The following is a 24,228-nucleotide window of genomic DNA, read 5'->3' as shown; positions in this document are numbered from 1 at the left end:
GAAACCAGCGGAGGTTACAATCGGGCCTCTGCATACCAAACACTCTTTTCTGTTGGCTGCAGCGGCCCCGACTAACCTCCTGGGTAGAGATTTACTATGTAAAATGGGATGTGTCATCTATTGCACCCCCGATGGGGTATTTTTGGACACTCCTAGAAATCTTACACAAGAAGTGCAAGATATGCTGGATAGTCCTCAGAGGCTAATGTTGTGTTCCACTGTTGTAGAATCAAATCCATCTAGGGTAGCTGAAATTACAGCACAAATACCGAGTTCCCTTTGGACTAAAGATGGACAGGACGCTGGGCTAATGGCAAATGTAGCTCCAGTAGAAATCCGCTTAAAAGAAGGCAGGATAGCCCCAAAAATACCGCAGTACCCTTTAAAACCTGAAGTTGAGCTAGGAATATTTCCAGTGATCCAACGATTGCTCCAACAGGAAATCCTAGTTAGAACTTCCAGCACGGCCAATAGTCCCATCTTTCCTGTGAAAAAGAGCGGGGGGAGGGGCTACAGACTAGTGCAGGATTTAAGAGGGGTAAACAAGGTAGTTGAGAGCCAATTCCCCGTAGTGCCAAACCCAGCTGTCATCCTAATGCAAATCCCACCTCACTGTACTCATTTCACAGTCATTGATTTGTGTTCAGCATTCTTCTCCGTCCCTTTGCATCCTGACAGCCAGTATCTGTTCGCTTTTACTTACAGAGGAGTACAGTATACCTGGACACGACTTCCCCAGGGGTTCATAGACAGCCCCAGCATCTTCTCCCAGGCCTTGCATGATTGTTTACAATCCTTTCAACCCATGAGTGGTTCGATACTGATACAATAGGTCGATGACTTGTTGTTGTGTTCTGGGTCACTGGAGTCATCAGTGGATGACACTAGACAGCTACTGATGCATCTCTCAGAGACAGGACATAAAGTATCAAAGGATAAGCTGCAATTATGCCAGACCAGGGTTAAGTATCTGGGACACTGCCTTACCCAAGGGCTGAGACACCTCACCGACGACAGAATCCAAGCGATTCAGAACATGGTACTGCCACAGACCCAGCATCAGATCCGTACGTTCCTAGGCATGTGTGGATACTGTCGCAATTGGATCCCAGGATTCTCTATTCTGGCATTACCACTGCAAGAGATGGTTTCCTCAACTAAGCCTGATCGGGTCTCTCATACTGAGGAATCTGAACTGGCTTTCGAGGAACTAAAGGTGAGCCTAACCAAGGCCCCAGCACTGGGAATGCCAGATTATGGGAAACCCTTTGAACTGTACGGAACTGAATCAGGTGGGTGTGCGGCAGGAGTGCTTGTACAAAAACATGGTGATGCCAACCGACCAATAGCGTACTACAGTGGCCAGCTGGACACAGTAGCACGCTCACTCCCAACTTGCTTACGAAGTGTGGCTGCAATAGCACAACTAGTAAGTAAGAGTGAGGACGTAGTGTTGGGACACGATTTAACTGTTCATGCTCCCCATGCTGTCTCTGCCCTCCTAAATTCTGCCCAAACACGTCATGTGTCCTCAGCACGGTTCACTAAGTGGGAACTGGCGCTGATGGCCCCAGTAAATATTACCATCAAAAGATGCAACACACTAAACCCAGCCACATTCCTTCCTCATGTGCCTTCCAAGGCACAAAGGGTGGAGGGTGATGGGAATGTTGCTGAATATGGTAAAGCAGAGTTTAGTGAGAGTGAGGACAAACATGATTGCATGTCCTACCTGAATCAGACCTTCACAGCACGTCCTGACATAAGCGACAGCCCATTAAGTGAGGTAGACATAACCTTATTCACAGATGGTAGCTGTCATAGACAGACGGACACGGGAGAGCTGTGTACAGGCTACGCAGTAGTAGATGGAGAAGGTATTGTGGAAGCTGAACCCTTGGGACCACCTCACTCAGCACAAGTAGCGGAACTGGTGGCACTGACCAGAGCATGTGAACTGGCCCAAGGAAAATCAGTCAACATATATACCGACTCCAGATATGCTTTCGGAGTAGTCCATGATTTTGGAGCCCTATGGCGCCTCCGAAATTTCATGACGGCGGCTGGCACACCAGTGGCGCATGCGACATATATTAGGAGACTTCTGGGAGCTATTCAGCTTCCAGACAGAGTGGCTGTTATCAAGTGCAAAGCTCACACATCAGAGAAGGACCCGGTGTCACTTGGTAACAGCCGCGCTGATGAGGCAGCGAAAAGGGCCGCATGCCCTGTAAATATTTTCACCCATCCCACCAACCTTTGTACACTGAACATGGTATCCACATCCAAACTGATAGACATGCAGAATTTGTGTTCCCCACAGGAAAGAGCAGTATGGAAGTCGAAGGGATGTGGCCAAGAGTCCACCGGACTTTGGAGAGATGGACACGGGAAACCAGTGGCCCCCAGAGCATACCTTCCTAGTCTAGCCGAGGCGGCCCATGGGCTGACACATCTTGGGAAAGAAGGTATGTGCAAGCTGGTAAAGGCCTACTGGTGTGCACCAGGGTTCGCTTCTCAAGCAGGTAGAGTGGCAATGTCATGCCTCACCTGCTTGAGGAAGAACATTGGAAAAGCCATCCCAACAGAGCCATCCCACATCCCTCCTACAGAAGGCCCTTTCCAGGTAATACAAATCGACTTCATACAGTTACCACCCTGTAGAAATTTGAAATATGTATTAGTTTGTGTTGACATGTTTTCCAGCTGGGTGGAGGCTTTCCCCGCTGCCTCCAACACTGCTACCTTTACAGCAAAGAAAATATGTCAGGAGTTTGTCTGTAGATATGGTATCCCAAAGGTCATTGAGAGTGACAGAGGCACTCACTTCACAGGAGAGGTCTTCCAAATCATGTGTAAACTCCTGGGGATTAATAGTAAACTTCATACTCCATATCGTCCCCAGGCGAGCGCCAAAGTTGAGAGAATGAATGGTACTATTAAGAACAAATTGGGTAAAGTGATGGTTGAAACAGGGTTGTTATGGCCAGAGGCACTGCCTATTGTGTTGTATAGCATTAGGACCACTCCCAGGACTCCGCTCAACCTGTCCCCCTTCGAGATATTGTTTGGTCGGCAGCCACACATCATGATAGACCCACAGGATGATCTAAAATGTAATAATGAGCTAACTGTACAGTATATCCTAAAGCTAAACAAACAGCTAAGGGAGCAACAAAAGCAGCTGAATTTACTGAACCCTGATATGCCTACCGAGAATTGTCATAATCTTAAACCAGGAGACTTTGTTATGATCCGAAATTTCTTACGCTCAGGTTGTTTGATAGACCGTTGGGAAGGACCGTACCAAGTTTTGTTGACCAGCACTACATCGATTAAAGTCGCAGAGAGAGAGACTTGGATACATTCGTCCCACTGCAAGAAAGCCAGTAACCCAGAATCCCAGTGTGCAGAGAGCGAGAGAGAAGAAGTGTCGCTAGAAGCATTGTTTCGGGAACACTGAGAAGCAGCCAAGGTCGAGCAACCTGAGCGAACAAAGGTCTAAGAGCAGAGCAAAATAAAAGTCCCCTGGTAGAGATGATGGAAGGACTCCAAGCAAAAGGTTCACAGTTATGCATATATGTCTTTGTTTTCTTTCTGTGTTCTTCTCTTCATCCTAAAATACTCGGTGGCTGCCACATTCTAGAGCGATCGGAGCAGAGTTCTGACAGTGTAATAATGGACCCAGATATGGGTGAGGTAGAATCCCTAAACCAGCTTGACACTTTGCCCATGACAGGAGAAGGTAAAAGGTATGAGGAAAACGTAGTTCAAGGGCTATGTGATGATTTATTGTCTGGTGAGTACTGTGTCTGTAGATATTGTCAACCTAAAATGGAAGAAGGATGCATCCAGCGATGTCAGTCGACCAGTAAGGCAACTACCGGCCGACATCCCTTGAGTGATTACCACTCATTAGTGGGTAAGGTTTTAAACCAAACAGAATGCTGGGTGTGTTCACAAGTATTACATAAAAGGAGTAGTGTAGGCCTAGTCCCATACCCGCTTAATATTTCAGAGATAAGCGTATTAAATAAGGGGAGGCCATTGGATAAGAGATACCTGTATACCAGGTCCCCTAGTCTTAGATTACACCCATACCAAGTGGATAAATCCCTGGTATGTATGAACTTCTCAAGTTCCAGAACAATCGGTACTTGGGAAGTGACATGGCAAAACCAGACAATGACTTACTCCCAGCGCCCAGATGGAGAGCCCATAGATAAAGAATTATTGTTAAAAATCCGAACCAGTGGAAGACACTATAAATATGTTTACACGGTGAAGAAAAGTAAAATGATGGCCGGCAGAGTATCAGCCGGCTACTGTAATGTAACCCTACAGCCAGAAATCTGTGAGGAACAAGTCAGGGAACAGGGGACGGGGATGTTCTTATGGATTATGTGTGACAAGATCATGAAATACTCTGTCCCTTATTTTCTCCCTGACGATGTTTATTATATTTGTGGTAGGAGGGCGTACAAATGGCTCTCCATGAACTACGTTGGTATTTGTTATCTAGGCAGAGTGTTACCGGAAGTGATGACCCTCACACACGATGAGATGATGAACATACACAGAGGTATTTCTCCTCCTTACACTCATACCCATTATGACCAAATCCATAAAAGGGATTTAACAATAAGAAAAGAACCCCTAGCTTCTGAAATGATACACGAGTCGTTCGGTATCCAACTCCTAATTGCTTTGGATATCACCCATACCGCCAGAGGAGTCATCAATTTTAAATATATACAAGCATTAGCCAGCTTGGTAGATAACATCACTGAGATTTATGATGACACTTTTAGATACACTGGGAAGGAGTTGCAAGCATATAAAAGAGAGCTAGTCCAACATCGGATGGTGTTGAACTATCTGACAGCTATGACAGGAGGATATTGTGTCACCCTTTCTACACAGTTTGGGGTGAAATGTTGTACATATATCACCAACAATACTGAAGACCCAGAAGAAATCATCGATCACCGGATGGATGAGATTCTTCAGCTTAAATGGGAATTTAGAAGGGAACATAATATCAGCCTGGCAGAAATAGGTAACAAAGTTAGCGAATGGACCTCCTGGTTGAATCCAATGCACTGGTTCTCTGGTTTAGGAGAATGGGCGCAAGGGATCATAGCTAGCATAGGAAAACTCCTTCTCTGTATCGGTGGTGCCATCATAGTCTTTGTGCTATTGTTCAAATGTTTAAAGGTGGTGACCCGGGGAAAGACAAAACGTACCGAAATCATGAGTGTAAGAACGAGAGATACAGAGGAAGACCAGGGTTTGGTATATGACCCTAAAATCGAAACCACCTCCCTTTAAAGAAACCATATTTGTGAACGTGTATATGTTGTAACCACCCCTGTTTTTATTTTTATCCCAAAATTGTACATTATCCTTCGTGACCCTGAGTAGGTTGTTCGATAAATGCGGCCCATCGTTTATCCATGATCCTGGATCGGCCGAGAGCAGATGGTTTACTCCCCTTATATGTTTTATTCATGTATCCCAATTTCTCTGTTAGGATTATGAATTTCTGTATTGTCGTGTGAAATGTTTTGTATTGTAACAGTTTTATAATTACTGTTAAAGGGTGGACTATGGAAGTCGAGTTACACACACGCCATTTTAGGATAGTATGGCCGCCATTTTGGTTCACAGAGTTGCGCAAATAAAGTTTCCATACCCGAGTATGCGTGACAAAGTGGACCAGAAGAGTAGCCATACTATCACACATAAATTCATAAAATACATACTGACACTAAGTAAAATGTAGTTAAAGGTTTAGAACGCCACACATAGCTTAGTTAGCCCCGCATACATCTGTCTGTATCATGTTTAGTACCGTTCCGTTCAGCTCATTATGCGAAGTATTCCGGTCATTGCGAATATTTCGCAATGTACACTGCCCGATAGTTATGGACAATAATCCATAACTTAGAGACAGTTTCTGTTGAAAGTAGTTAACAAAGGAAACTAGATGAAACCAGTTCTTATCCCTGCTGACGCCGAAACCACCGAACAAAGGACTCTTAAAGTTCACTCCCCTGCACCTGGTCAGACCAGGTACAGCGTCTAACCTCCAATCACAGTGGACCGGACATATGATCTCTGACCAATGAGTATGGCCTTTGACCTCCCCTTTCTGACCCTATAAGATAGGCGACCCGGAGCAGGCTCGGTCACTTCGGCACATCTACCTTTCCCTGACCTGACCACCGGACTATAGTTCATCCCTGAACGATAGTGAGCTCTGACCGGACTACACTTCGCATATTTGATGAGAACGGTAACGGTTGCATTTCACGGTATTTATTCTTAAAGTATTGTTGGCTGGTTGTGTCTTGTATCTGTATTCTTTCCCCTTAGCAGAGTCTGTCTAGTATTCATTGTTAGTATATTGTATTACTTGTTATACTTGTTTATTCTTATTTCTGTAACCCCCTTTTGTCCATTAGGGACTTAAATACAACCTTTTTACGGAGTTCTAATCTCCTTATTTCTATTCAGTGGTCGTGTCTGTTTATTCGCACAATAGCGATAAGGTATATTACGGACACTGTCCTTTAAGGTATATTCGCAGAATAGAGACAAAGTACTGCGAAAGGATCTCGTATTAAGGTATTGTTTCTTGAGGCAAAATACTGAGTAAAAGGTACGCTACGCTGCGCTACGTTTTGTTCGCACGTAGTTAGGCATAAAGGGTAAGCAGGTTACGGACACATTACGTAACCTGCGCATTTCACTCATTGTCTCTCTGGTCATAATCAAATAGCCATTAACAATATATATATATATACACACACAAACAAACACACACACACACACACTAGCATGGAGTTTTATGTGCACCTCTAATTTACTATAAATTATGACCAAATTCTGTCCAACTCTGCCTCAGACCTTATGTTCCGTTAAAAATAGTATCATAGAATCATACCATTAAATATAATCCTCTGTTATGGTCTATTCATTAATTATGTCCCTTGCTTAGACAAAATAAAAATTTGAATGCTCATAAAAAACTTTATTCTTGACTTTTTTGGAAAATATTGAATTCCAAAATGGGGAGGCTGCTTTCCCTTTCACAGCATTTGGGCAAGAGGGGCTTAGAGATATAGTAGAGCCTGCATCTAATTTTTTTTTGCCATTTTCACAAGCCTGTCAGAACTTTCAAATACTCCATAGATACCAACCGGCATATTTCCATTACAACATCCTCCAAATTCTGTGACTACTCAATTCTCTGACGTAGATTGGTACAATGATATGGATTGTATGCGGAGAGCTCCACCGGCGGCTAGCAAGGAGATAGATACATTATAGATATTTTAGGAAGTCCATCGAACATTACGAGGTTCAATCAGGAATGGTTATCGGATTCCCCAAACGCTCACCTGTTACCTCTTGCCTAAAAATGTAATAATATCCTGCCGGCTCCTACCTGCGGCCCAATATCAGGAATTATTTTTAAATATATATTGAAGAGCCTATTACCCGACTCATCAACAAAATGTGCCTTCCTCAGTGCAGTGAGCCAGAGACTGATTTTATGCACCGTCTCTGGAAATGCCCTCTGATATGCCGTTTCTGGTTGCAGGTGCGCGACTTCTCCTTGGATTTAATCATTTACCATTCAATCCAGAATGGGCTATTTTTGGAATTATCCCCGTAGGCCAGGGTGTAGGAAATTATTATTAGCTATTAGTGTGGCAGCATGCAAGACAATTTTACGGGCATGGATCCTCCCACAGCTGCCTGCTCTATCCCTTTTTAAAGGGAAATTAGATCAAATTTTTCAGATGGATTGACGGTAGACCCCTTTAATGAATGAAAAATGTGCTCAAAGATATTTTGAGTTTTGGGAGAGTTCTATTACCACTCTCCCGCTGGACATTCAGAAAAGGATGAGAGATAATCTAAAAGAATACAGATTGGTATGAAACTAGACGGCTAGTTTGTTTTGAATAACTAAATCTGCTGGGATGGGCTGTTACCTCCTCTGGGCTCTGGACTTTAATGGGGAAATTTACGAAGATGTGAATTCTACTTCACATGTGATGTTGCTATGTGCAACCAATCAGATCCTGTGTACTATCTTCTAAAGGGTGCTAAATAAATAGGAAGTAAATTCTGACGTGAAGTAGAATACACATCTTAGGAAATTTCATCCTAAATGTTGTGGTTGCAAAGGTGGAATTTTGAAATGTACTTCGCTCTTGCAACCGTCAATCTGTATGTAAGGCTTACAGGATTGTCATCCTTATATGGTATTTTAATTGTATGTGTTAGTTGTTCTGATGCCACTGCTGTTGCATAGTTAACAAAATTTTGTGATTATTATACGCAATGCGCTGCTTTAATTTAAAAAAATATATAGATATATATATAGTATCATAGAACATTAATTCTATCCTGATAGCAAAAGTAAACAATCGAAAGTAATGGAGCATAGGGCCTTATTCTAGTTCACTCTTTCTGACAAAATCCTTCTTAGATGGACAAAACCATGTGTACTGCAGGTGGGGCAGATGTTACTTGTGCAGAGAGAATTAGATTTGGGTGGGGTTTTACTTCAAAGTGAGATCTATATTGCAGTGTAAAATTCTAATTCTCTCTGCACAAGTAACATCTGCCCCCCTGCAGTGCACATGGTTTTGTCCATCTAAGAAGGATTTTTTCAGAAAGAGTGAACTAGAATAAAGCCCATAGGGGTTTATTCTAGTTCATTCTTTCTGACAAAATCCTTCTTAGATGGACAAAACCATGTGCACTGCAGGGGGGCAGATGTAACATGTGCAGAGAGAATTAGATTTGGGTGAGTTATTTTGTTTCTGTGCAGGGAAAATACTGACTGCTTTATTTTACACTTCAATATAGATCTCACTTTGAAGAAAAACCCAACCCAAATCTAATTCTCTCTGCACAAGTTACATCTGCCCCACCCGCAGTGCACATGGTTTTGTCCATCTAAGAAGGATTTTGTCAGAAAGAATGGACTAGAATAACCCCCATAGTGCTGACATCCACCAAAGTGCTAGAAGAGTACGGTCAGGAAACTAGTATCACAGAGTGTAGATTATGCTGGGTACACACTAGAACGATCAGGACTGTGAAACAATCGTCAGATGGTCGCACGATTTTGTTGGAACATACGATCTGCACACGATCTGTACTCAGGTAAAATCTCCAAAGCCACCTAAGGACCGGCAGAAAACATGCCCAATTGTGCTCTTTTTACATAAAATCGGTCGAAATCCAATCAAATTGGGGGAATCATGCCCAAATTGTTCTGGTGTGTACCAAACATTACTTTCATGTATACCAGGCCTGGGCAAACCATAGCCCTCCAGCATGCTTTGCCACCGTTTTGATAATAGGGTATGCTTAAACTGTGGCAAAGCATGATGGGATGTGTAGTTTCACAACAGCTGGAGAGTCACAGTTTGACCAGGTCTGATGTATACCATCTTAATCTACCACTAGGTCTGGCTAAAATTAAATAGAAGGACCAGCAAAAACATTACAACAACCTGCTGTTACTTACACCGGTCTACGGTCAAGACAGTACTGACAAAAGGACACTAACAACGGCCTACAGTATTTCTGCATTACACGGTGACAGAATCATAGCACCATCCTCACTACACAGATGAATACAGGGCGGACAGGCTGTGTAAATTAAGGGCTGTACATACAATGCTTACTACAGTATCTGAATGCAAATGACTGGATGGACCACACGGGCCAAGCCAGACTGGGGCCCTGGTGCTGTTAGTGGTAAAGCACAGAATATACATAAACCAAAACACATATTATATACACACTTATACTCTTAATCAATAATCGTCCAAGGTGACGAAATCATTTTATACTCCAAACTCAGCTGCCGCAAATGTAAGTGAATTCGCCACAAGTTTGCAAAAGATAGAAAAAAGGGGGTACATAGAAATACACTGTGCTGACGAGTTGTTAATGTATTCAATTTGCACCTTACAAGCCTTGGTTAAATATAATTCGTTATAAAAAAAATATATATATATATATATATATATATATATATATATTTATTATCAAAACAATACATACAATATGTATGCTAAAATAAAAAATAAAATAAAAAATAACAATTCATATGAATTGTTCTATTTTATATTATTTTTTTATTTTAGCATACATATACATAACACATATTATTTTAGTATACATATTGTTTTTTTTTTTAAGTTGTCTTATAAAGAATTATATTTATATTTTTTTACCAGTTGTGTCTTGTGTTTTCATGAGAGGCTTGTAAGGTACAAAGTGAATACTGTACATTAACAAACTTATCAGCGCAGTGTATTCCTATGTACCCCCTTGTTACTACAGTATCTCCCCTTCACAGTGTGATAAAGGCTGTATAACAGTTATATACATAGGAATGGTAGCTTGCTCCCTATTTTAGACCACCTGCTGGAAACACAAGTCATAAGCAGTGTTATATAAAATACTGCAATAATACAGCAATACAAATGGTGGTAAAAAAAAAAAAAGCCTGGCTTACATACACTGTAACAGTAAATTTTGCGCTTCCTTACGCATTACAGGACAAAACAGTACGTACCACTTTGTGCCGATTAATAATGGAACACACAGAAACGGAGTTTGAAAACATGGTTATACAAACCGAGTGACATACGGAGGCAAAATGATATAAATAAGCAGACACATTGTGCCATAAAATATTCATTTTTTAATTTGTAGCACGCAAGATGAGGCACAAAGACGTTGCGGTAGACAAAGCGTGTTACATAACACTACAACAAGACAGGTTATGACAAGAAGTGTTCGCAAAGCCTAAAAGTTGATAATTATGTGCGAAGGTTCTTGTTGGAGAGAAGAAGAAAAAAAAAAACACAACACCCAATTAAATCACAGAGAAATGCACAAATAAAGAAGCAGGAAAGTGCGCTTACTTTTATGATGAGGTTCTTGTACTTGTCCATCATTTCGTGATCCTCGTGACAACCAGCGAGAAGTTGCCAAACCTCGGCTCTCAGCGCCTCGGGCACCCCTCCCCTCTTCACCAGAGAGGACAGTCCCTTTGGCCTCACGCTCAGATTGCTGTGCCTGCATGACGAGATAGAGCAATTGCTAAAACCAGACAAAATAAATAGACACAACAAAAACACAGCTAGTTATACAGTATGCACATACATTTGTAGGTCAATAATAACACATTGCAACTTTGTAAAGGTCAAACAGAAAAAAAAAACAACAACTCATTTTTAATTTTCATGATAACGTTAAAGCTACGGTCAACACTACATAATATACAGGACGAGGTTGCAATAGTCGCATAGGATGTTCCCCCAAATCCACCCTATTCATAGGATGTGCTGCATGTCCAATCAGATGATTTCGCTGAGTTGTTACATGCAGCACCTAACGATACACGGAACAGTCATACAGAGGATCGTGCACGGTGTATAGCAGCGTTTTTTAACCACTGTGCCATGGCACAGCAGTGTGCCTTGAGACGTTCTCAAGTGTGCCTCCAGATCTAGAGCTGTCCACACCAGTTTACAGCCACCACCACCAGTTCAACTGTTATTCACTCTTGTATTCATGTGCCAATGTATTTTAATTTTTGTTACCTATGAGGAACAATGGGATTGTTTTTTTTTTCATATGGCGGCCTAGGTCTAGGTCGAAGAGCAGGAAGGTCGACATGAGTCTAGGTCGTCCGGGTCGTTATGTCGACAGTCAAAAGATCGACATGGGGCTTTTCATGCCCTACCATCCACTAGGGCATGGTAGGAGAATAAAATAGTGTGCTAACCACCAGCACTGCTTTTAGCTTTAACATTGACCATTAAGAATTGAATCTGCCACTAGACCACCAACCTACTGTACCCCTGCAGGTGCCTCATGGCACAGAGTTTCAATCCAATGGTGCAGTGTATGCAAGCAAGCCACTGGTTACTAGAATACGAAAGCATTTCCACAATAAAAAAGTACAGCTAAAGGGGGTATTCAATCCGGAATCCTGTTCCAAAAACGTCCGTTTCTAACAATTCAGAAAAAAAAGCTGAATCTGGAAGCCTTCAATGCTGTCAGAGACAGCAGCACTGAACAGACGAATACCACTATTTTCACCGGCGGAAATAGCGGCACAGATTAATTACCCCCATTCTAAAATACCTTTCATGAGCTCTCATACAGTGACCATATCTGAATATTTAAGAAGTGTGTAATAGTGTGTATTGTAAATGTGTATTAGGGTGTATTGGTGAAACCTATTGTGTTGATAGATTAGCCTTGTGCAATCTAGGTCAGTTCACACTGCAAATTACTGACCAAGGCTTGCAGGTTTTAACTGCCCAACAAAAAGTATACATTGGGTGAATGCAGGAATGCAATCAAGGCAGTAGCCAAAAGTGTACAGGCCCTCCTTAACTTCTGGGCCCCGTAACAATGCTGCCCCCCCCCCCCCCCCCCCCCAATACACACACACCAGCTATGCAGTAAATACACACAAAGAGGCATGTCCTCTACTTCAGGGAACAGAGAAGATGTACAGTCAGTCAGGGTAGGAGGTTACACTGATGTAAGCAAACCAATTTGTCTAAGCAACGTAGTCCGGAATCCCAAGATAACAGAGGAAGGGACCAGGATAAGCATACTTCCTTCTCAACAGGAGGAACATCCAATGCCTCTCAGATAGCAGCTTCACTAAGGTTTATCTTTGGGGCTTCCTCAAACGAATACTGCATCCAACTGTACTTAATACATACAAAAACATTTTAACCGATATCTATTAACCCTTTGGCAATTTACACACCTATTTTGACAAATTTGCTTGGCACTCAAAAGGATTAAATGTGTCTTGTCACATATAGAACGTGTGAAAAGGGGGACAGTAGTTGGAGAGAGGAGTAGCCAACATGCCAGGGATAGGCCAGACACAGATTCCAGAGAGCTCGTAGAAGACAGGTAGTGTGGAACTAATGCTCCCTGGTGTAATTAGTGATGGGGGAATGTGGGCAGAGCCCTAGCTCATAGGGTGCAGAACAGTTTCCCGACAGTTGGGATCCCGACAGTCAAAGTCCCGACGGCCACCGACTATTCTCCCTCGTGGGAGTCCATGACCCCCATAGAGTGAGAATAGAATAGGTGGCGAGCGTAGCGAGATACCGTGCCCGCAGCGTGGCGAGCCCGCAAGGGGCTTTGTTGTGCTCGCCATGCTGGCGAGTCTGGCCAGTCGGGATCCCGACTGTCGGGTCCATATACCCGACATTGTAAAGTGCAACGGAATCTGCTGCGCTATATAAGAAACTGCAAATAAATAAATAAATAAATATACCACACCCAGCTTATATTGTGCACGGGGAACAAAAGGAATTTAACTACACCGCCTTTTACTGTGAACTAAACATGTTGAAAATGATAATATTCCATAACTAGGACATATTGTCTTACTAAATGTACCTCTGGCTTTTACGTTTCGAAAATATGAACCCATTTATTTACAAAAATGTACTTATCAATTTTTAATACTTAATTTGCAAATACAGTTCACTAACCAAACAACAGGAGAAGCTGAGAAAATGTAAATCCACCCGTCCGCTCGCTCACATTATACCTGAGCTGAGATCTTTAAATAAAGCCTGCAGCTATTGCAGCATTTATACACCTGGGCAACACCAGAACGTCTTCTAATAGTTTTATAAATCATATTGACATTTCATTTTCTAGCAGGCAGGCTGGGCTGGAAGCTGATGCTCAAAAAGAGCATTTGAAAAGGTCTCCACCTTAAACCAAAAGGATGACGCTTCCTGGTCAGGAATTAATGATTCAGGCTGCCATTCGGGGGATACAGGCAGGATGAAAAAAGTAAACTCTTGTTAATGAGATCATAGAAATCCAATGTGAACTATAATATTATAATAAACAGATGATTCAGCCTTTGTTATAGACTCACTAGTTATTACTCCTAAGGTAGCACCAACTGAAGAGACTTTCACCTTCATCATGGCATCAGCAGGATGTAAACTGAAGTCCATCCCACTGATACGATGTTAAAGGGCCCCTTACACTTTTGAAATTATGTGAGATTTGACCCAATTCAGGTGGATTGGATCAATTTATCTGACAAAATCTGATGTTCTTGTCTGACAAAACCTTATGTGCCTGATGTGTAGGACCCAATGCACAATCTTGTCCCAATGGGTATAACCAAGAGATTGTAAGAGATTGATCCTCCTGCACATAGGATAAATCTTGAGTCAATCAGGTCCAATTTGTTGAACAAGAAGCTGGCACTTATTAAAAACACATCAAGGAGATTAAAAAGAAAACAAATTGGTGAAGAAACTACAGTAGAGGTAAAAAAAAATTAAATGAGTAAAGAGACAAAGCAGTGTCAATGGAGAACAAGGATTATCCAGTAAAGAGAAAGGTCCCAAACTGAGGACCTAGGGCAGTATTCAATGAGAAAAATTCTCCGTGTTTTATGGCGAGTTTGTGCTTTTCTCGCGTTGGACGGAGACTTTTGCTCTCAAAATCCTGCAATCCTATTCAACGTGCACTTCTCGCCGTCTTTCTAAGTGATTTTCGCTGTGTCTCTCCATGTAGCAATTCTCCATCTTTTCATGGAGAAGTAGAATATGAACTTTTACAATAAAAGTTTTTTGTTTTAATTTTGGTGTAAAAAAATCAGCAATTTTAATCTGTGAAAGGGCATGCTATTTTTATTCATGTGCTTATAGCACATGAATATATATTTAATAAAAAAAAAAATTATATATATATATATATAGATAGATAGATAGATAGATAGATAGATAGATAGATCGATAGAGAATATGAGGATAAACCGCACACACTAACTAATGTCAGCTACTGAGTGCCCGGTCCCAATATGGAAATTAGGATATGGAGAAACTAAAGACTAGCAACATCAGATTTGGGTATAAACAAGAAAAAACTTTATGGCATTTTAAGTGCAGAAGTGACAAAAAAAATCGATCAACAAGAGGAGTCCATAAGTAGATTTAAATACATCCAATAACATGGGAATACTTAGCAGACATGGTTCTCCCCCATAGACAGGTCATTGCACGACGGCCGTTTCGGTGCTAGTGTGCACCTTAATCATGTGCTACTGACCAAGGATACAAGCAGGTAATTTATACCCAACAAGGACCGCTGTGATAGGCTCAGAGAAAAACATCCACAAATGTCTGGCGGCAAAAAAAACGGAACAAAGCGAAACCGGAAGTGCCGTGACGCACATCCGGTAGCGGCGTCATGACGCGATCCCGCCGGAAGACACGGCCCGCATCAGCCGATGCCGGGTCACGTGAAGACTTGGCGTGGAGTCATCACCATGGTAACCGCTAGTAAACTAAGCCAAGACAAATACAGCAATATGGAGAATCGGGCTGAACATAGAAAAAAATTTAAAAACCAAGAGGCGCTCAAGATGCATCCCATATATGCATGGTGGGATGAAGCTTTCAAAGGCCAAGCACACAATCCATGGTGGGTATAAGCACACAAAAATGACAAAACACAGAATGACAAAGAGGAAATCGAGTGAAAAAAATACATAAAAAATTCATATAAATGCAAAAAACAGACAAGTCAATATATATCAAAAATGATGCAAAGAAATACCATGTCGACCACCATCACTTAGAGAAAACAATTAAGTGTAAGTTCCTCATTGAGGCCATGTGGTGCCACAGAATGTAACCTGTGGATCCACATGCATTCCCTCTGGAGGAGGAGCTTATCCCTATCTCCACCACGTCTTAGAGGTGGGACATGGTCAATGGGCATAAAACAAAAGTCCCGTAGAGTGTGCTTTTTGAGAAAGAAATGCCTAGCAACAGGCGGGGTGTTACTGTCGATGCCAGAAAGAGCTTTTTTCAGGGATGACCGATGTTGGTTTATTTGTTCTTTCAAGAGACGGATGGTCTTCCCCACATAGACCATTCTGCATGGGCAAATAATGACGTACACGACATAGCGAGTCTCACATGTAAGATGGAAATGAATATCGTATTTTTTATCATGTGCAGGATCCGTAAAGGTATTGCCAGAGCGGATGAACTGGCAATTGACACATCCGTGGCATTTAGTGACTCCTGGTTTCGTTATTAGCCAGGTTTGATTTTTATTAGTCCCTATGTCGGGTTTTGCCACAATGTTTTTGATGTTATTACTCCTTTTGTAACAAAAAAGTGGTGGAATGGAGCAAGCCAGGCCAATCCGTTCGTCACTCTGCACTATATGCCAATGTTTTAGAACAGTCTTACGGATATGCTTGGAAGCAATGGAGAAAGTACTTGAAAAAAATGAGTCTCTCTACCTGTGCATCCTTAGTCCGCTTGGTGAGGGATTGTTCCCTAGGTAGATCAATACAGTGGGAAATAGCTTCGTCAATCTCCTTGCGGTCATACCCTCTGTCAGTAAAGCGAGATCCCATCTCTTTGAGGGCTGGTAACATTGTCATTCTGTGTTTTGTCATTTTTGTGTGCTTATACCCACCATGGATTGTGTGCTTGGCCTTTGAAAGCTTCATCCCACCATGCATATATGGGATGCATCCTGAGCGCCTCTTGGTTTTTAAATTTTTTCTATGTTCAGCCCGATTCCCCATATTGCTGTATGTGTCTTGGCTTAGTTTACTAGCGGTTACCATGGTGATGACTCCACGCCAAGTCTTCACGTGACCCGGCATCGGCTGATGCGGGCCGTGTCTTCCGGCGGGATCGCGTCATGACGCCGCTACCGGATGTGCGTCACGGCACTTCAGGTTTCGCTTTGTTCCGTTTTTTTTGCCGCCAGACATTTGTGGATGTTTTTCTCTGAGCCTATCACAGCGGTCCTTGTTGGGTATAAATTACCTGCTTGTATCCTTGGTCAGTAGCACATGATTAAGGTGCACACTAGCACCGAAACGGCCGTCGTGCAATGACCTGTCTATGGGGGAGAACCATGTCTGCTAAGTATTCCCATGTTATTGGATGTATTTAAATCTACTTATGGACTCCTCTTGTTGATCGATTTTTTGTCACTTCTGCACTTTAAATGCCATAAACTTTTTTCTTGTTTATACCCAAATCTGATGTTGCTGGTCTTTAGTTTCTACATATACATATATATATATATATATATATATATATATATATATATATATATATATATATATATATATATATATATATATATATAATAGCGATGATTCTGGCACTCTCTGCATATAACTGAAAACTGTCTATATATATATATATATTTTTTTACACAGAGCAGCCAGCAGGGGGCCGGGAGCTGCTCATTAGATATTCATATATTCACTGCTCCCGATCATTACATATGGACGATCGGGTGCAGTGAATACCCGGCCCCCTGTTGGCTCTCCCGGGGGGGCAGCCTGTGCTGCCGGGCTCCCGGGGAGCCCACCTACCCTCCACATACGTTCTGGGGCAGGCAGGGAGACTTCCATCTCCCTGCCTGCCACCGTCCTCGGGCTCCCTGCGGCGTCACCTCATACGCCGGATTGGCTGATACTCGCCGCGATGAGTATCAGTCACATTGAATACAATCTAATGTGCGGTGGCGGAGAATCTCCAAACATGGAGAATCTCCGCAAAAACACGGCGAGTGCATGGCGAGCGAAAAAAAACGCTCGCCATGCACGGAGAATATTTTCATTGAATACGGCCCCTAGACATGGACCCTGATGATAATATTTCCACTCTATATTGAAATCCCTGTGAAGATTTGCTTTCTTTATTATACAGAGCTTGAAACTGAAACTTCAAGGGCAATAATCAAGAATTCATGACAACAGGGGGATGTGGCTACTAAGGGTAGTATTCAATGCGGCCGACGAGGGGGTTAAACAGCGAGGATTGCAGAAATCCAGCGATCCTCGCTGTTCAACCCCCTCGCCGGCCACTCGCTCTATTCAACGTTCTGGGGAAATCCTCGAGAATTCCCCAAAACAGCTAGACCCGCGGCTAATGCAGAAAACCCACTGTTTTTAGCCGCGAGTCTCGCTGCTTCTGGAGCCGCATACGCCAATTCCCCCTCGCTCAAAAAACGGAGCGAGGGGAAATTGGCGTATGAGGGGGCTGCGTTGAATACTGACAGGGCGAGTGGTGACAGCGAGCAGGAAGCTCACGGCATTGAATACACCCCTTTAGAGTCAGCCTCCTATTACAGAAACGCCTCTCGAATGACTATATAGCATGTATATTTATTGTACTATAAAGTATATACATAGGAGTATAAATATCCCAGCATACCGACAGCATCCACGGACTCTCAATATAATAATAAAACTTGCACACAGAGGTTGATTTGTTTCCGCAGTGTGTCAATGTAATTTCACCATCAGGCTACAGTATAAAGACAAACATATTATTCTCACCACGTTAACGATAATAATGGAGATGCTCCGTAAATCCACAACATATGATGTTGGAGACACAAATTTAATAAAAGGAACTTTTTCTTGATAAAGTTCCTTTTAAAGACCAAAACTTTGGGGGGGGGGGGGGGGGGGGGGGGGGGGGAATAGTTGGGTAAGAAATGTCCACAGTCATAATGTCAATATTGGCAATGTTGACATGGTCGTAAGGTCTACTATAACCCTTGGAGTGCCAACATTTCTGTGAGAGATGCGCAAAATATATATATATATAAATTCAAATAAAAAATGTTGTGTAAAAAAAATGTAAACATGTATAATGTATAATGTAAACGTTACAGGTCATTATGATGAATAAAAAGGTTTGCTTGGCAAATTTCACACCAATTCTGACCTATTCACTTGGCACTCAAGGGTTAACCATGTAACATTCACTGGGTAGACATTAATAAAGCGTCGACATTAATGAAGTGTCGACCATGTCCATGTAAACTTTTGTCAACATTTGCCAATGATGACATAGTGTTCACGCTAGGCTGTTTTAGCGGGGCGCTGCGCCCTGCCCGATTTTTAAAGGGCAAAAACGCAGCGCCCTGCCCGTCACGATTCCTAGAAGGAACACTAGATGACCTATGGTATGTTGACTATTTTCAGGTGTCAACTTAGTCACTGTCGACCATTAGTGGTTAACCTAGTGACTGTAGACCTAGACATTGTAGACCGAAATCAAGGAGTTTCCCGCCATAATTTTACTAGCAACTAGAGATGTGCCGATTCGGATTTACCCGGATCTCAAAATGGGATCTTATTGGCTATATGCGGTCACATGTTTTTGCTCTAAAACCTGTAACAGCTTTATAGCCAATAAGATCCCGTTTTGAGATCCGGGTAAGTCTGGATCTGCACATCTCTCCTAGCAACATGTGACTTCCTGTAGACCAGTGGTTCTCAAACTGTGGGTCCTGACCCCAAAGTGGGTCCCAACCTTCTCAGCATGGGGTAGTGACTCCATGTTGCTGACCATCAGGCTGATGACTTTTCTAAACTCAGTCAGTGATTCAAGGAGTCTGAAAATTCTGTTGAATTGTCTGTTATTTTAGACTCCTCCCATCACTCTGTGCCTCCACAACGCTGCCATGTATGTGCTGTCTGATGACTACACATGTGATGTGATGGGTCATGGTATATTAGACTCCTCCCATCACTCTGTGCCTCCACAGTGCTGCCATGTATGTGCTGTCTGCTGACTACACGTGTGATGTGATGGGTTATGGTATATTAGATTCCTACCATCACTCTGTGCCTCCACAATGCTGCCATGTATGTGCAGTCTGCTGACTATATGTGTGATGTGATGGGTTATGGTATATTAGACTCCTCCCATCACCCTGTGCCTCCACAATGCTGCCATGTATTGCATGTAGTCTGCTGACTACACCTGTGATGTGATGACCTTCTGCAGTAACTTGCTGGGGTCCGTAATTATTTATATTGTCTGATGGGGTCCCAGAGCAAATAGTTTGAGGACCCCTGCTGTAGACAATATGAACAAAGTGTATTAAAGTGAAATATTAATCTGACAGTTCTACTGTAAGGTCATTGGCACAGTGCTGAAACGTGCAAACAAAAACAAAAAAATTCAGTCAGTGACAATCTTAGAGGCATGAAGCGCATGGTGTGTACACAACGGGTATACTTTCAATCAACACACATAAAAAAAAAGGTTCTAAATATAGAAACAGAAAACAGATGTATCCCAATTTAAATGTCTGCTTTCAAGCTTAATTGAAAAAGCCACCTTAGTCCTAAAATGGTAATAAAAGTGAAATGTGCAGAACATTTTAATTGCCGTTCATCAGTCTGCACTCTCTTTTGTCCAGACTATAAGATCAGACACAATTCTTTCCATGTTCCAAAAATTCTAAAACACAGTTGTAACACGCTCATTATTTTAATAAATAACATCTGAAACGCAGGGTAGTCTGTGCTAATTGCTTTCGGCATATTTTTTATGCACCTGAACAAAGCGAAATAATCGTCAAAGGGAGAATTACATTTATACACCGAAAAGATACTTTGGTCAATAGGAAAAAAAAAAAAAAAAACTTAAACCTTCTGCAACTATTACAAAATACTGAAATGGGGGCTTACTATGAAATGGATTTAAGAGGAATATCTTGTCCATCATTGTTCATATAAATAAAGAGAACCATAGTCCCTTTATTTAAAAAGTCTGAGCAGTTTGCATGAACTACCTCTCTAACTAGTATAGAAGTAGACAATAGTACAATATGGAAATTAATAATGAATTAAGAGACAGGTAGAGGTAATAAAGTCACTGGCCAAGAAGTCCACAACCCTTTTAATAAGGAATCAGCTATATTACTTAAGCGCCCTAAGCACGGGGTGACAGGGGAGATGAGCGTTCTGAGTGATGCTAGATCGCTCAGTATGCTCAACCCACAGCGATGTTTTCCGGTGAGAACACTGGCCCTGAGTGATTAATATCCAGCGTGCTGGAAAGTAAATCGCTGGGGCCGTGGATCTCTTGCAGCACTTTATAAATAAATTATACTAATATTAGTCAAAGAGAGCAAATAGGATGCACAAGCAGCTTCTGCTGAGTAAATTGATATGCGCAATGTCTTCATTCAGTGTGTGACTGCAGCTGTATCTGTATATGAAATGGAATGTTACAGCGGTTTCCTGAAAAAACAGTGTAACCTATCGGACGCCTGATGCTAAGAGTCGCGCTTTAGCATGGCGCGACTAGAAGAGCTGTTTAAAGCAAAAGGAGGCTAAATGTACGTGGACAGGTCTGTACATATGTCAATAGCATCAACATTAACATACATATCCGATGATGGGAGAATAATTGTTGTGCTAAACCATATGCAAATTGGTCTTGAACATTTTATTCACCCACCATAGGTACAGTATGTGCCATGGAGGGGTTAATCAACTGACTACATAGTGCATGGAGGAAGACGCTTATCCCATATCAACATAAATGTTAAGATGTATGCAATATATGTGCTGACTTGTTTTATCCTGGCACTGTGTATACCTGAGATTTAGCATTTGCTATTAATGTCCTTTTAAGCCCACCCCCAAACTCCCATTGGCTAGGTTTCACTTGGGACAAGCTTTAAGAGGCGGCTGTGAGCTACACAGCGCTGCCAATCCCCGGGGACCTGTCAAAATAATTGTTGGGCATCGGAATATGTTTGGCATTGTCTAAATTATTGTTGCGCATCAGATTAAAATTTGGCATAACGAGCCGGTCGCCAGTGGGAAAAATGATCAGAAACCGTTTCCTCTTATTTCAGTTATTTCTAGAGTTTCTTTCACAGACCATACACTCTACTATTAATAAAACGTTTACTGCTAAACCAATGGCAATCCCTGCTGGTCGGCAGCAAATAAAAGGGAAATCTAATTGTGCAGGTGTGATAAACAAGTGTATTAATCAGCATATGCTTCAGAGGTGGTGAGGACTGTGTTACCATCTAATCAAAAGACAAAGAGAAACAAAGCTAACGAAGGCTGATATATGATTTCATTTCACACCCCGCAGGCACGGTCTCTCAGCGATTAACAACAGAGGTTTCTAGCCAGAGTGTTAATTCACTTTCCAAATCAAAAGCCCATTTTGAATGTAAACAGAATAAAACATTTCCAGGGCTAACCCACAGGAATACAAGGTTTAAAAAAGATCTTTAACCAATATGACTAGTAACTGTTCATTTTTCAGGCTGAAAGGTTTTATTCTTTTGCATTTTTTTTTTATTAGGTGAAACCCCCCCAAATAAAAAACTTCAACTGTACTTTAACTTTACAAAGGATGAAAATAACAAATCTGGGATGGGGAGGGGGGCGGATTATCTTATTAGCAGTGGTACATCACCATTGCTAATAAGTTCGCCGGGGGCTATCCTATAAGCCATGACTCTTCAGGGAGGGGAGGGGCTTAATGACGCGATTTGTGTCATTTTAGACCTGCCCCCTCCCTTAAGAGCTGCGAATGCCGGTATTTTCCTGGCAGAGGAGGGGGCTGCGGGAGTGAGGGGTGGCTAATGTGGTGGCCAGGAATGCGGGAGGCTTGCCTACCCTTCTGGGAGGGTAGGTAAGTATGGACTTATCCCCCGGTCCCATTTTCACCCAATAAAAATTGGAATTAGATACCGTGATAATGACCATTGGTTATGGTCCGTATTATTCGGTCATTTTTAGAAGCCAAAAAGGTATCGGACCGAACAGAATATTGCCCTCTGTGTATGATCTTACAACAAAGCAATGATTATCGTATCAAACGTGTGAATGAGAAAAGCAAAAAACTAAGTACAGATGTGTCATCAAACACTATTGCTGCAGTCGCACCAAGCATTCCATCTCCCGTGCAACTCTACTTACGACGAGTGATCTTTTTGACAAATGTGCATCTTATTACAAATTAAATGTGAAAACCACTTCACGAAACTGGGCTGATTGTTTGTGCGACAGTTGTACATTTGTGTTCAAATGACTCAAGAGTCTGTGAACAAAGTGCTACTGGTTTTTTTTCACAGTCAGTTTCGTTGTGCTTCGTATACAGATTCAGACTCGGTCGCACACAGATGAAAGTGTCACATAGCAATCTGTGCAGTCTTTAGAAGTGGTATTGTCAAACTGATTAAACTGCACATTCAAACAGAAAAAGATGTCACCCCGCTCTACACGGGCCACTTGAACAATATAGTGTATTGAGGCTAGGGGCAGGAAGACTGATCTGTAGGAATCAAAATTCAGAGTATTTCAGCTCATCTATTAACAACCACGGTTGAAAACTCAACTTCCTAATTACCGACACATAAATCATATATATGAGGCTGAATGGCGTTAAATTAGACACATAATATATATTATTTAAGTTTCAAATAAAGCAATAACTTGCAATCATGTTTACTTGGAAGCAATCATTTTTAAAAGTCAATATTTCATAGTAAACCTATTGGCTCCACAAAATTATTGACACGATTCCAAGGCAGATTGACTCATATAAAATTGTTAGGATATTGTTTTGACCGTCAAAGCCACCACCTCTTAATAGAACCGGTCCAACTTCATAAACCCAACCTGACTACTTCCACTTTGAGTTTATCTGGGTACACACTAGGAAGCATACAAATAGCCGGTTTGGCTACAACTGTGGTCAAACACAAAGACATTTTTTGGTGGAGGCACAATTTTGAAATCAAAATGAGGATTGGTTTAAAATGTAACTTTTATTAAATTCATGCTAAAAAAAAGGGTGTCACAAAATTTGACAAACATAAAAAAAATATATAACCAGCCTTGAAACAAGGCTTACATAATTTGAGTGAATCTCAGATCTTTTTTAAGCATTCACAAACTAATGTATAGTCGTGGTGCATATATTGAAATCAGGGATAGATTCGCTCTAGTTCATAAACGCAGATGCTAATTATCAAAAATATAGTTGATTTAAGAAAATATTCTGTTGACCGTTCTCGTAGGTCTATAAATGACTGTAGTAATTAATCCAAAGGGATTACATAATTTAACTGATAGATGTGGACTAATCTCCACCCAGATTGAGATATTATACAATCAATCTGTCAGATAGATCTCCTGCAGTATATTGGTTGGTTTTGTGTAAGATTCAATATAGACCCGGCGTTTAAAGTCCAACCTTCCTTCTGCTTCCTCCGTCTTCCTAGAGAGGACGGAGGTGAGAGTGGATTGTCGGTACGCTGGGAGAAATGATGAAAGATAACTGTGAGGGGGATGTC

The 24,228-nt window shown here is 41.8% G+C and overlaps 1 protein-coding gene across 3 annotated transcripts in view; it reads right to left on the bottom strand.

The window, feature by feature from the left end:
- Positions 1-24,228, bottom strand: part of RABGAP1L (RAB GTPase activating protein 1 like) — a 419,353-nt gene that overhangs the window by 209,398 nt on the left and 185,727 nt on the right. For all 3 annotated transcript variants that reach the window (XM_083157293.1, XM_083157294.1, XM_083157292.1), the window contains one exon: positions 10,968-11,121. In XM_083157293.1, coding sequence (XP_083013419.1) covers positions 10,968-11,121 — 154 coding nt within the window. The remainder of the gene's footprint in view (positions 1-10,967; positions 11,122-24,228) is intronic.

The sequence above is a fragment of the Crinia signifera genome, chromosome 8 (genome assembly GCF_055691185.1).
Source record: "Crinia signifera chromosome 8, ASM5569118v1, whole genome shotgun sequence".
NCBI classification, from domain to species: domain Eukaryota; kingdom Metazoa; phylum Chordata; class Amphibia; order Anura; family Myobatrachidae; genus Crinia; species Crinia signifera.
Note: the sequence above shows the minus strand (reverse complement) of the source record. Positions and strands in the feature narration are given on the sequence as shown.